At 45.3% G+C, this 13766-nt stretch overlaps 1 protein-coding gene across 1 annotated transcript in view; it reads right to left on the bottom strand.

The window, feature by feature from the left end:
- The window catches only part of dennd5a (DENN/MADD domain containing 5A), a 158258-nt gene that overhangs the window by 75717 nt on the left and 68775 nt on the right, over positions 1-13766 (bottom strand). Inside the window, exons 2-4 of the mRNA XM_060940951.1 lie at positions 4949-5020; positions 1532-1641; positions 827-1427 (exon numbers count right to left, since the gene is read on the bottom strand). Coding sequence (XP_060796934.1) covers positions 827-1427; positions 1532-1641; positions 4949-5020 — 783 coding nt within the window. The remainder of the gene's footprint in view (positions 1-826; positions 1428-1531; positions 1642-4948; positions 5021-13766) is intronic.

Here is a 13766-nt window from a genome sequence, read left to right on the forward strand (position 1 = left end):
AAACTGAGGCATTTCAGGGAGGCGGGTCAACCACGCGCTTTGGGAAACGGTTGGGCTTAATATCTTTGCCAGACCAAATGCTCGCAGAGCTTTGAAGTCGCGTTAGCCAGACTAACGTGGCCCTAAATTCTCCGCTATTTTTTCCTGCTTCACCATGACGCAAGTCAAGATACTACATCATGCATGACGTGGTGGGCTTTCCCCGTTCGCGCAAGGCATTGTGGGATACAAATTTGAAACAGGAGAGAAAAATGGAGGATGCGAATGAAACGTGAAAAACCGACTACAGTAACGCAAAGCGAGAAGAAAAGACGTTAAGTTCTATACGAAGGAAAGGAAACGCAGCAGCAAACTAATAAATATCGGCGGTCAGCGAGCACCTCGGTATGATCAGCTGTTCGTTTAGCGACAGAATGATGGAACTGTCAGCGCACGGTCAAATGTAAACCTGCAGTGCGACACTGTGGATGCCAGCTGCCGTAAAACGCAAAAGAGAAAGGAAAAGAGGACGAAGGTAAACCTGTGCATGCGCACACGGACTTCCTCTGTCTGCCTGACTGCATGAAGCGAGCGATTTCATGCACATTATTTGCCAGTGAATGCTCTCAAATTAATAACTTCCCAGCCACAGAATGGCCTGATATTTTCAATAATACAGAAATAAACGTACATCACAATGACCAAATTTCAGAGGGAACTAAATTTCACCGATTTTATGAAAACGAAAGGCCGTCTAGTTTTAAACCTGCGTGATTTCTTCTTTCAGACTCTTACATGAGACGATGACTGGCTAGTTACTGAGAGCTGGGCTACAAACTGGACTCACGTTGTGAGTAGAGCAGGATCTGGATCTCGAGCAGAGCGCAGGTGAAGAGCTGCAGGACGTTCTCGACGCCGAGCAACTCGATAACGTCCCGTAGCGGGAAGTCGAAGAGTGGTAGCTCGGCAGAGCTGGGCCGCTGACACACCACAGGAGCGTAGACGCCGGAGAACTTGAGCGAACGGCCAGCGGGTGGGAGCGGCACCTCGTACAGGATGTTGTACACGTAGCTGTCGAGTGGCAGCGGTGGAGGCTGCGCAGACGTCACGGCTTGGTGCAGCTGCTCGAGGATTTTGCGACTCGCCTGAGCGAAGGCCATGGGTGCCATCAGGCAGATGCATTTGGACACAAACAGTGTGTCGCGGCCGATGTCGTAAGAGTCGAAGCGCTGCAGACGCGCCTGGGTGTCGTGGTGCTGCTCGGCATTGTGCATGTGGTACAGCGTCTGCATGGCACTGCAGATCTGCTTGCTGGTCACTTCTTCGAAGAAGGTGAGCGCGAAGCCGTAGGTGCGCGAGCCGTCCTCGCGTGTGATGATGAACGAGTGGAACTGGGGCTCGCGTGCGTCTGCCTGCGTGCGGAAAGACAGGCCCTTGGGCATGCAGAGCTGCAGGACACAGAGATTTGTGTTTCAATATCACGTTCCATTGGTTTTTATGGAGGTGTGTGTTATGATTATCAGATCACATACAGAGAAACTGATTTGCTCACCATGCCCACTGCATCCTGGTCGAACGGACTCCACTCGACATTCTCGGGGTAATGAGCTAGAACTTTGGATTTAAACGTTCTCCGCAGCGGACTCTGCTCAAAATTCTCACCTGGTAGCAATGAGACAGACAGAAAACAGTGACAGAGAGACAGGATTAGAGGACGAGGAAGAGGAAGTGCAGCAGCAGTGCAAGACACCCAAGCGCAGGAAACGCATCTTCTTAAAGGGATGCGCCAGCGGATGTATTCTCAAACTTATTTGAAGTGAAAGCAGTCACAGATTTCGAAAATCAAACTTTCATTCTCAGAGACCAAATAGCGTTCGAGAAGAACGTACGGTATTTTCTTTAAAATGCCAGACGGGCTTCCTGCGGTGGTGACGTATGCGATGACGTCAGGTAGCGGTCGCTTGGAGCAACTGGGCTGTTTATATTCTCTCTTGACATCGTAGTTTTGCTAATTTTATAAGTGTTTATCAGTTTTTAAATAAGTATGCCTCGTTGTTTTGCATACAAATGCCACAACGATGCTAAAAAGAACGCACGAGCTGAAACTACACTGCGTTTCCACAGAGAAAATGCAAAGTGGGCTTGCTGAGTTGTAGCAGAATGTCACCGAGAGAAGCTGAATCAGACGTGAGACTTCGCGCTCTAAAATCTTTTTTACGTGATCTACAGAAAATATGTGGGGCAAAGTGTCACCGCCGGATCGGACATGAGACTTCGGGCTGCAAAATTTTTTTTTTTCACACGATCTACAGAAAGTGCGTGTGGCATAGTGTGTGTGTGGCTGCGTGCTCTAAAATCTCAGTTCGAAATGGCTCAACTCGCAGCGCGACATGACAGTTTGCGCTCTAAAATCTTTTTTTTTTTTTTACATGATCTACAGCCGGTGCTGGGCAAACAAAGAGAGTGTGTGGCATGGTTTAAAACAGATTTTAGACCACGAGGCGTCATGTCGCGCTGCCATTTGAGCTATTCTGAACCGAGATTTTAGAGCGCGCAGCTACACACACTGTCACACACACTTTCTGTCGATCATGTGAAAAAAAAAAAAAGATTGTGCAGCATGAAGTCTCACGTCTGATCCGGTTGCTGACGGCGACCCTGTGCTACAGCTGAACAAACACACTTGACATTTTCTCGACGGAAATGCAGTCTAGTTCCAGCTTGTGCTTTCTTTTTAGCATCATTGTGGCATTTATATCCTCCTGGGAACCAAGAAAAAACGTGTCTCTCAATTTCTCTTTTGCTGTGATTTCCTTACTAGGAATTTCCCAGCAACCCTCCTGGTCACATGATATATCATTGGAAAGCCCAGGATGTACTCTTTACAAGACACCAGGATTCAAGTGAATAGCTTGAAAGAGTAAAGCCTCGGTCACAACCGGCCGTACGTGCTCCTACGGCCGGTCTACGTGCAAAAAACGCAAGAAACGCACGGAGGGCGCGCGTGTGACGTGCTGATTTTCGAGCCGTAGACTGGCCGCAGAGGTTCTTTGTCATGTCAAACAAACTCTACGGGCGCTTACGTTTTTTTCAGGTTGCAAGGCAAACTTACAGCCAACGTGCGTCTTTCTCCACGAACAAAAAAAAAAAACGCAGCGATTTGGGAAATGTCAAAAATCGCACGGCCAAAAAATCGTACGTCCGGTTGTGACCTAGGCTTAGGGCCTCTGCATGCTCTTGTGACAAGGCTTTCGCAGATAGCTTTTCGCAGACAGTTGTAATTTATCTTTGAGCGGGGAGTAATAGGCGTGCGCGATGTTATTCACCGCCAGAACGCAAGGGGGCGCGAAGTCGCGAAATCGCTAGGAGTAGTTGGTGGGTGTGGTTAGTGGAGTGTTTATCCTCCGGTTACTTATAATGACTAGAACTGGAGTCGTATAGATGTACGTACTTCCTCACTTCCTCGATCAACCGCTCTTCGTGCTGCTCCATCTTCGCTCGTGTTTTTAAAAATGGCGGTAGTGAAAACAAAACAAACCGGGAAAGTACGGAAGCGGAAGTGCGTGTACAGCGGATGTAGAGTGGACCAATCAGAGCCCTCTTGTCTGCGACGCTGTCTGCGAGGCTTCTGCGGTGGTCACAATTTTTGGGAGGTGCGCGCAGAGCATCTGCGAAGGGGGGGGGCTACGCAGACGCCATCTGCGACACCATCTGCGAGGACTGCGTTGTCAGCATAAATTGGCCTTTAAGAGGGTGTGCACGTAAAACAAATGTCAACTACAGAGGACACAAGTCTATGGGTTGGTTCTCAGGAGGATATATGCTACACAATGAGGCATACTTATTTAAAAACTGATCAATTCGGTAAAAATACTTTATAAAATTTGCAAAACCACGATGTCAAGAGAGAATATAAGCAGCCGAGTTGCTCCGAGCGATCGCTACCTGACGTCGTCGCATACGTCACCACCGCAGGAAGCCCGTCTGGCATTTTAAAGAAAATCTATTTTCCTCGGACGCTATTTGTTCTCCGAAAATGAAAGTTTGATTTTTGAAATCTGTCACGACTTTTACGTCAAATACATTTGAGAATAAATCCGCTGGAGGATCCCTTTAAACGGTAATGCACAACACGTGCTGCGTTTTAGGAAGCGGTTACTTCATGGCACGCTTGGCCATTCTGGACTGAACGTTAAAAGTGATAGAAAATGTTAAAAACGGTTAATCTTCATAATAACATTGCATAAAATGTATATTCATGCATCTAGAGCGCCATTTTGATCCTGGAGATCTTACAGAATTCAGTTTAAACCTTAATTCATCTCATCTCTGCTGCTTAAGATTGAATGGAAGAGAATTCTGTTAAAAAAAAAAAAAAGACAGATCTCCAGTCACAAAATATCTAGACATTTTGGCCAGAGCTCTTTCAGATTAACTGTTGAAACATAAAGCAGAACAGAAGCGCCCTGATTTAATGAACTGACAAAAGGACATGATCAATGGATCTGTTGAATGCAAAGTGAAGCAGAAGTGACATGGCACAACAACCTCATTCAGAGTGAAGGAGCAGTACAGTTCGCACACAAGGACCAAGCAGACGCCAGAGCCCCGACGCCTCTCTCACGCCAAATCAGTATGACAGGAAGTGAAGACCAGCGGTGAAAGTCTAACAGATCAGCAGTGAGAGTGAGACAGATCGTCTTGTCGACGTGTTGATTTTGTCGGCGAAAAAGGGAGACAGCCAGATGAATGTGAGAAAGGAGAAGCGTCTCATAATCGCATAATTCCCTTCACTGCAGTGCAGAAATTTTGTGTGTGTGTGTGTGTGTGTGTGTGTGTGCATGAGCTTGAATGTAAAAGGTTAAAGGGCACAAGCAGAATCATTCGGGACAGGAACAGCAGCATCGTCTTAGATGGAAGCGAAGGAAGGGAGAAAGAAAGTTTAGGGAGGGAGTGGGGGTGGGATTACCTTCACGTGCAAACGCCAACTTTCCTTGGGCACCCTCTTTGAATTTAGAAGCTTGTATATACTGGCATAAAGCTACACAACAGATAAAACAACACAATTAATAACATGAGGACGCTATAATACGACAGAGAAGGATGAGACGTTTAGAATAAGAATGAAATAAACAAAATCAGACCAAGATTGTGTCATGTGCGTCTGTTCATTCGTGTGGAACATCGAAGCGACACAGAAAAGGAGAGATTTTTGCTTCTGGTAACCAAATATAACTCGAACGATGCGTCGACTTCTGATGAAATTGTAATAAACCGACCAGAGCAGTGCAGATACTCATCCATGTGCAGGAACAATGTGACCTCCTTCAGCACCTCCTCATTTCAGCAGTCAGATTTTTCTCTCATAATCTATATTGCAAATATTAGACATGTGTGTGGGCGGCACGGTGGTGTAGTGGTTAGCGCTGTCGCCTCACAGCAAGAAGGTCCGGGTTCGAGCCCCGTGGCTGGCGAGGGCCTTTCTGTGCGGAGTTTGCATGTTCTCCCCGTGTCCGCGTGGGTTTCCTCCGGGTGCTCCGGTTTCCCCCACAGTCCAAAGACATGCAGGTTAGGTTAACTGGTGACTCTAAATTGACCGTAGGTGTGAATGTGAGTGCGAATGGTTGTCTGTGTCTATGTGTCAGCCCTGCGATGACCTGGCGACTTGTCCAGGGTGTACCCCGCCTTTCGCCCGTAGTCAGCTGGGATAGGCTCCAGCTCGCCTGCGACCCTGTAGAACAGGATAAAGCGGCTACAGATAATGAGATGAGATGAGACGTGTGTGTGTGTGTGTGTGCACCCTTTTTTAAACCTTTTCCATCAATACAGTACTTGTGCCAAAGCTAATGCTGTTCTTTTTTTTAGACAGCCTCAGTGTTACACAAGCAGATGTAGGAGTAGAGCTGAGTAAAATAATGATATAATATCAATATCCTGATCAATTATATCACGATACGCTTTTCTGCGATATCTCAGGTATTGTGATTTTTTTTTTTTTTTTTACAAACTCACGATTGAATCTTAAAGTGCATATCACAGGTAAATTCAGGAGCAAGATCAATGTAATTCTCCTATTTTATATTAAACTTTGGTCAAATATCTGTCACATTTTGTGCAATTTTTTTTTCACCTTGCGCAATACCAGAAAAATTCAGTTGAAATCAAGCCATTTGAGGCGAATTGGTCCGCCTCTGAAAAAAAACTGCCGTTTGGATTTCCCGGCAAACACTGATTTTCGTGACGTCGCGTGCGGGACGCTTCGCTCTGAATCCTACGTCAGCGCTGGTTTGTTTATGAGAAAACGACCTGGTGGCTTTCTGCAAATTTCTTCAACGTTATTGCGTAATTATTAAAATGGTTAACAGATGTATCGTAGGAGGGTGTAGCAACACCAGTCTTGATGGGATTAGTACTCATCGTTTCCCACATTGCGCTCAGGTGACAATTCCATATTTCAATGCAAAATCGCTCGCTGCTAAACTTAGTCTACACAGGCTGTGCACTGAAACCGTGTAAGCTCTCGCAGCCTGCTGGCGCTTCCGCAGGTGACGTCACGAATCTGGCTCCAGACTCCCTTGGGATTTTTCCAGACGCGTTTTGTTATTTTATTTTTTTCTGCTGGAGACAGATGGCCTTGTGCAAAATTACCCTTCTGGATGAGTGTGTAAAGGGACATACTTTCATAAAAAAATAAAATAAAATTTGGTCCAGCGGCACGGTAGTGTAGTGGTTAGCGCTGTCGCCTCACAGCAAGAAGGTCCGGGTTTGAGCCCCGTGGCCGGCGAGGGCCTTTCTGTGTGGAGTTTGCATGTTCTCCCCGTGTCCGCGTGGGTTTCCTCCGGGTGCTCCGGTTTCCCCCACAGTCCAAAGACATGCAGGTTAGGTTAACTGGTGACTCTAGATTGACCGTAGGTGTGAGTGTGAATGGTTGTCTGTGTCTATGTGTCAGCCCTGTGATGACCTGGCGACTTGTCCAGGGTGTACCCCGCCTTTCGCCCGTAGTCAGCTGGGATAGGCTCCAGCTTGCCTGCGACCCTGTAGAACAGGATAAAGCGGCTAGAGATAATGAGATGAGATGAGATAATATTTTATTTTGTATTATAGGTATTTATTAGAAATATTTAAATAATATTGGCTGGGGGTTTTTTGTGGTATATCAGAGATATTCCATTCAGCTAGCATGATATTGAACGAGTCGAAGATGAGTATATCTGGAACAGCCAATATTACTATTATTATTATTATTATTATTATTATACATACTCTCTTCATATCAGCATATGAGCATTCTTGAAGGCCAATGCTAGCTTATCGAAAGCAAGTAGCACAGTCTAACGACTGAGAAACTCAGATTTCTGTCTCCAGACTCTTCTTCCACGCACGGTCGCCACAGTATTTTTCACTCAGACTTAAATATTAATTTCCCTGTATAATTTACTTAGTTACTTTTAAAATCAACATCGACAACTACACGCAACGGAGCGACCTGGCAGCCTGCCGCTAATCCCTTGCAAAATCCTTTGCCCTGTTGCTGTTTTGGTGTCTGGCTAAGGTTTGGCTGAGCTGAAGTCCCAGCTCTAATAATGACGGTTCGCCACTGCTTGTAAAGATGCATGAAGAATATATAATGAAGTTTTGGTCACCTTTCGGGTGTTCAGCGCGTCTTTCTCTTTCCTGGCGAACAAAGAAATGCTTCTGCGCATCTCATTGGATATTCGTAACAGCTCCGACATGTGACGTCATGTTGTCTTGACAACCATGCGATATCGTAAACCATATTCAACGCTCGTTCTCCGTTGGGTAAAGTGACGTAATACCCGTAGGATAAGCGATACGCTAACAATATTGCATGCTATCAAACCAAATGAATGAAACCCGCTAGAAGGGAACAGAATACATGTTTTTATTCCATCGAAAAAGTGTCCTGTATGTATAATAATAGACTTTATTAAATGTTAAATACTTTAGTTTTGTATGCATTAAATAAAAGTGTTGTTAAATATCATCTTTTAAAACACAACACTACTATTTTGCTGGCAGTTTGGTAGCAAAACTATATGCTGTAATGCAAACAGAAATGTCTCCAAAGATGATATGATATTTGTGTCATATCACCCCACCCTGTACTGGAGCTTACTAATGCACCTAATGGACAGCATCACAGACAACAACTAGAAGGGCACTTGGTAGAGTGCATAGCTCTGCCAAGCCACATGTTATCAACATCAAAATTAAAAATTAAAAAAAAAATCACTTGAACCTAGGATAATACTAAAGCTGTGCACCAAATTTCATCAAAATCCGTTCACTATTTTTTGAGTTACGTTCGGAAAAGGAAAAAAAAAAAACATGTACCCACATGGTGGTGTAGTGGTTAGCGCTGTCGCCTCACAGCAAAAAGGTCCTGGGTTTGAGCCCAGTGGCCGGCGAGGGCCTTTCTGTGTGGAGTTTGCATGTTCTCCCCATGTCTGCCCAGGTTTCCTCTGGGTGCTCCGGTTTCCCCCACAGTCCAAAGACTGTTAGCAGGTTAGGCTAATTGGTGGCTCTAAATTGACCGTAGGTGTGAATGGTTGTTTGTCTCGGTGTCAGCCCAGCGATGACCTCGCGACTTGTCCAGGGTGTACCCCGCCTCTCGCCCATAGTCAGTTGGGATAGGCTCCAGCTTGCCTGCGACCCTGAAGAACAGGATAAGTGGCTACAGATGATGGATGGATGGATCCACATACATATCCGGATTTGCACCAAAATCTAATCAACTGTTCCTTGGCCCCTGGCTGACGTGTCATCAAAATCTGTTCACTACTTTTTAAGTTACACTGGGAACAGACAAACAAACAAACAAATGAAAAGTCGTACGGAGCTGCACGACACTTGCAAAAATCACAAAGAAACGGAAGTTATAGCCGATTAGGTGTTTTTGCAAGATTTGACCTTGGTGACCTTGACCCACCAAAAACGAATGCCGCTTTTCCACTACCAACGCGTCTGAGTTGGGCTGAGCCGTGCGGTGCTGAGTTGGGCTGAGTCGAGCTGAGTGGGGCTGTTGGAGTTGCATTTCGACTACAACCGCGCTGAACCGTGCTGGCTGGAAGTGGGTGGACACATTGGGTGGAGTTAGCGAAAGTGGGTGGACGTCACGTGATGTTGTTAGGCGGCGCAAACAGTGACATCAGTGACCTTTTAAACGGTAGTCTCACGACCCGGATAGTAAACAATAAACATGGAGGACATGGAGTCGTTAGTGTTGCTGGTCTTGGTGCTGTGGCTTGTTGTCACCGACAACGCCAACAGATACTGGCAAGAGCGTATAGATGAGGCGAGGCGCATAAGGCTTCAGAAATTCTCGTAATTCTTCTTCTTCCGGGTTTACGGTGTTTACAGATCCCAGCGTGCTCGCGGGGCGTGTGTGGGCATGTGAGGACACTCCTCCTCACCAATCAGTGCACAGGGGAGTGTCTCCTCACGCCCCAGCCCCACTCGGCTCGGTTTGGCTCACTTCAGCCCCACTCCAAAACCGTGCGAGTTTTGGGTGCTGAGCAGGGCTGAAGCGAGCTGAGTCGTGCTGCTCTGAGGTAGTCGAAACGCAAGCTGTGTCGGGCTGAAGTGAGCTGAAAAAGGGTAGTGGAAAAGGGCCATAATAATGTCTTTGTGTGACCCTAGTGAGTTGTCCTGTGCATTTTGGTGAAGATTGGTCAAGAAATGACGACGCTAGAGCACCAACAAACAAACGGACAAACGGAACAGCTCAACATACCTGCAGAAATCTCCGATTTTCGCAAGTAACAAACCGAGGCAAAAGCATCACCTTCTCCAACAAAGTTGGCGGAGGTAATTATACTCTTATACAACGGTACTTTGAGGGTTTCCCCTTTCTGAAATAGTTGCCCTTTTGAAAGCTGAAGATCAAATTATTTACAACACATTTTCCCTCTCGGAGTATACCCTTTAAAACAGAACATTTCCATCCAAGATACCATCGAAGAGCTTTTCCAACCAGCAGTGTTTTTTCAGCTGAAAACAAGCTCTTTTGTGTTTTGTAACTCGTAGAACCTTTTAAAACGGTGTAGAACCAGCAACGTGTGAGTGGAAAAGCTATCAGACTCTCTCAGTACTGGTCTATAGGTCCAAAACTAAGGGTAGTATCTCACTGGGCTGCGACAGCTTGCGACAAATTGCAAACGTCATTCGCGAGAGAGTTTCAAAAGTGTCTTGAAACATTCGCGGGGCTTCTCAGTTTCCTCGCATGAGTCGCAAAGTGTCGCTCCTTTGCCGCTGAAATGTTGAACATGTGCAAAAAATCCGTGCGACAAAATTTCTCTCAAAATAGCCGCAAATGCGTCGCTGGTGTCGCAAAGCCGTCGCGAACCCTTCTCATGTCAGTTTCCGTGAGGCTTCCTCTACTTCCCTGCCTGCCGAGGGAAAGCCGGGCTGCGACAGCTTGCGACTAGTTGGAGACACAACAATTGCGGTAAAATATGCGAATATCAATTCAGTGTGATTCCAAGTGAAAATTGCCGCTAATTTGCATATTTTATCGCAATTGTGTCTCCAACTAGTCGCAGGCTGTCGCAGCCCAGTGAGATACGGGCTTAATGTTTAAAATGAATTTTGACCGACCATAGTTTGATATCCACCAACCAATCCAGGTTGTTGTTTTTTGTTTGTTTTTTAAGGTTTTGGATGAGCCTGAAATTGACTTTGCTTTGTGACTAAAGTGTGAAATGTATATTTGCTGGAGAGGAAACTCAGAGATGACCAAGTTTCTGAGCTGAGTTCATAATGTAGGCCAGGAATGTGTGGAATTAGACAAGCCCTATAGAGAGGCAGCAGACAAGTCTAAACATAGTCAAAGCCCCTCTAGATACTGACAAGATGACAATAGGGTCAGTACGGAACATCGTGACTAACAGCACAACTATGTGGAATGGAAACATACCAGTTATGGGGGGATATTTCAGGGTGTATTCAATTGTTAAAACATCCATTTATTTATTTATTTATTTATTTTTAAGATTCAGCGAACCTGTAGTACATTTGTTTACAATATTAAACCTCTGGGGTTTTTTTTTTTAGTTATTTTAATTTTGTACAGACAAAAATGCACATTGTTTTGCATTGCTGATTCAGAAATTAAACTAAAATCGCCTCGATGAGGCTGTAGCTCATTCCAGCCACTGTTGTTGTGGGAGTTTGAAATCTGATCAATCCTGTAGGAGGAGTAGCGATTTTTGTGAAATTGCATATGACCCTGGGCGGCACGGTGGTGTAGTGGTTAGTGCTGTCGCCTCACAGCAAGAAGGTCCGGGTTCGAGCCCCGTGGCCGGCGAGGGCCTTTCTGTGCGGAGTTTGCATGTTCTCCCCGTGTCCACGTGGGTTTCCTCCGGGTGCTCCGGTTTCCCCCACAGTCCAAAGACATGCAGGTTAGGTTAACTGGTGACTCCAAATTGAGCGTAGGTGTGAATGTGAGTGTGAATGGTTGTCTGTGTCTATGTGTCAGCCCTGTGATGACCTGGCGACTTGTCCAGGGTGTACCCCGCCTTTTGCCCGTAGTCAGCTGGGATAGGCTCCAGCTTGCCTGCGACCCTGTAGGACAGGATAAAGCAGCTAGAGACAATGAGATGAGAGGAGATATGACCTCTGTGTAGCCGCATCCATGGTAGTTGGCGCCACCTGGTGAACAACTCTTGTTGGAATATGTCTTTAGAGTCTTCTGGGTGAGTTTCAATGAAAACGTCCTAGCAGTTTACAAACAGTAGTGATTGGTATGATGAGTCGCCCAAAAATTTCAGACGCCCAAAAAATGTTAAATATGACAGGTGGCGCTACAATCTTGACGACTTTTATACATACCAACCTGAGGAACATTCCATATGAGTTTGATCAAAATCTAATCCCTCTTGTAGGAGGAGTAGTGATTTTTGTGAAACATTGTACTTGACCCCTCTGTAGCCTCATCCATGATAGGTGGCACCACCTGGTGAACAACCCTTCTTGGAATATGTCTTTTGAGTCTTCTGGGTGAGTTTCCATGAAAACGTCCCAGCAGTTTACGAAGAGTAGCGTTTAATGTGACGAGCCACCCCAAAATTGCAGACGCCCATAGAATCATAAATATGACAGGTGGCACCACCATCTTGACAAGTTTTATGCACACCCACCTGGGGAACTTTGTATGTGAGTTTGATTAAAAGCCGATCGATCCTGTCGGAGGAGTAGCGATTTTTGTAAAGTGTGGACGGACAATGCATGATCACATAAGCTCATCCGGCCTGACCTATGGCCGAATGAACTAAAAAAACTTGGGGTTTTTTTAGTCATCTAAAACTCGTTTTTTTTAGTTATCAATTTTCTTCCATTGAAATTTTGTAAAAGATATTCTCAGAAATGAAGTGACTCATGAATCGTGAACCAGTATCATGAACTGAATCAGTGGCCAGACTGTACTGTTACACCCATACATAGCAACCAAACTACCTCTCACATACAAGATTCGTGTTGTGTTCGACATGTTTTCAGGGCCATTATACCCTATTCTCCATCAATATGCTTTTTATTCAGCTTAATCAAATCATTAATTCCATATCTAGGCTAACTTTTACAGCTCGGAATAAACAAAGCTACACCCATTAACAAAGGGTCATGAAATGAACTGACTCAAAAAGGCACTGGTTTAGTTCTTTCCAAAACCCACTCAGTTATCATACAACAAGACAGAATCATTATCTAATTGTTTCTGAGGGAAAAAACAGACCGAGTTTAAAGGTCAACTTAGTTTATCTGCTCTGTTAACTCAAAACCATACACAAGCTCAGTGTGTGTCATGACCTTCACAAGGCCCAGACTGTCTCCTAATTCTTCCTGTAATCATATGAGAATGAGTCAGCCTGTGACCAGGGAAAGTTTTTTTTTTTTTTATATTCTCAGAAACAAACTAACCATGACTTACACATGAATCAATGGCACGACAAAGAAACAGCACTTTGAAGGAAAAAAGCTCCAGAGAGGAGAGAATGTAGACCTCTGAAACGGAATGAATACACACATCGATTCAGGGTCAAATATTTCAATCTCATCTCATCATTTCTAGCCGCTTTATCCTGTTCTACAGGGTCGCAGGCAAGCTGGAGCCTATCCCAGCTGACTACGGGCGAAAGGCGGGGTACACCCTGGACAAGTCGCCAGGTCATCACAGGGCTGACACATAGACACAGACAACCATTCACACTCACATTCACACCTACGCTCAATTTAGAGTCACCAGTTAACCTAACCTGCATGTCTTTGGACTGTGGGGGAAACCGGAGCACCCGGAGGAAACCCACGCGGACACGGGGAGAACATGCAAACTCCGCACAGAAAGGCCCTCGCCAACCACGGGGCTCGAACCTGGACCTTCTTGCTGTGAGGCGACAGCGCTAACCACTACACCACCATGCAACCCAAATATTTCAATATTCTTTCAAATAGTATATTCAAATTTAAGAATTAAAAAAAGCCCAAGGCGTGTTTTGTTTTAAATTCTTTATAAGGCTCTTCTGAAGGACGTGACCTCATTAAATGCAGAAAGTGCAGTAAAAAGCAGCAGAAATGTTCCAGTGCAATAAAACAGCTGTGCTGCTTACAAGCTCAACAAAAATTTCAAACATAGTTCAAAGGTTCCGTCTTCTCGGAAATAAATGCGATTGGTTAGAAATCCAGAGCGATAACAAATGTATTCTGGTGCAAGACTGAGAACAATTAAAGTCCTAAATCAGACTGCTAGAATTTCGAAACTGCAGAAGTTTAGA

This window comes from Neoarius graeffei, chromosome 15 (assembly GCF_027579695.1).
Source record: "Neoarius graeffei isolate fNeoGra1 chromosome 15, fNeoGra1.pri, whole genome shotgun sequence".
Taxonomy (NCBI): domain Eukaryota; kingdom Metazoa; phylum Chordata; class Actinopteri; order Siluriformes; family Ariidae; genus Neoarius; species Neoarius graeffei.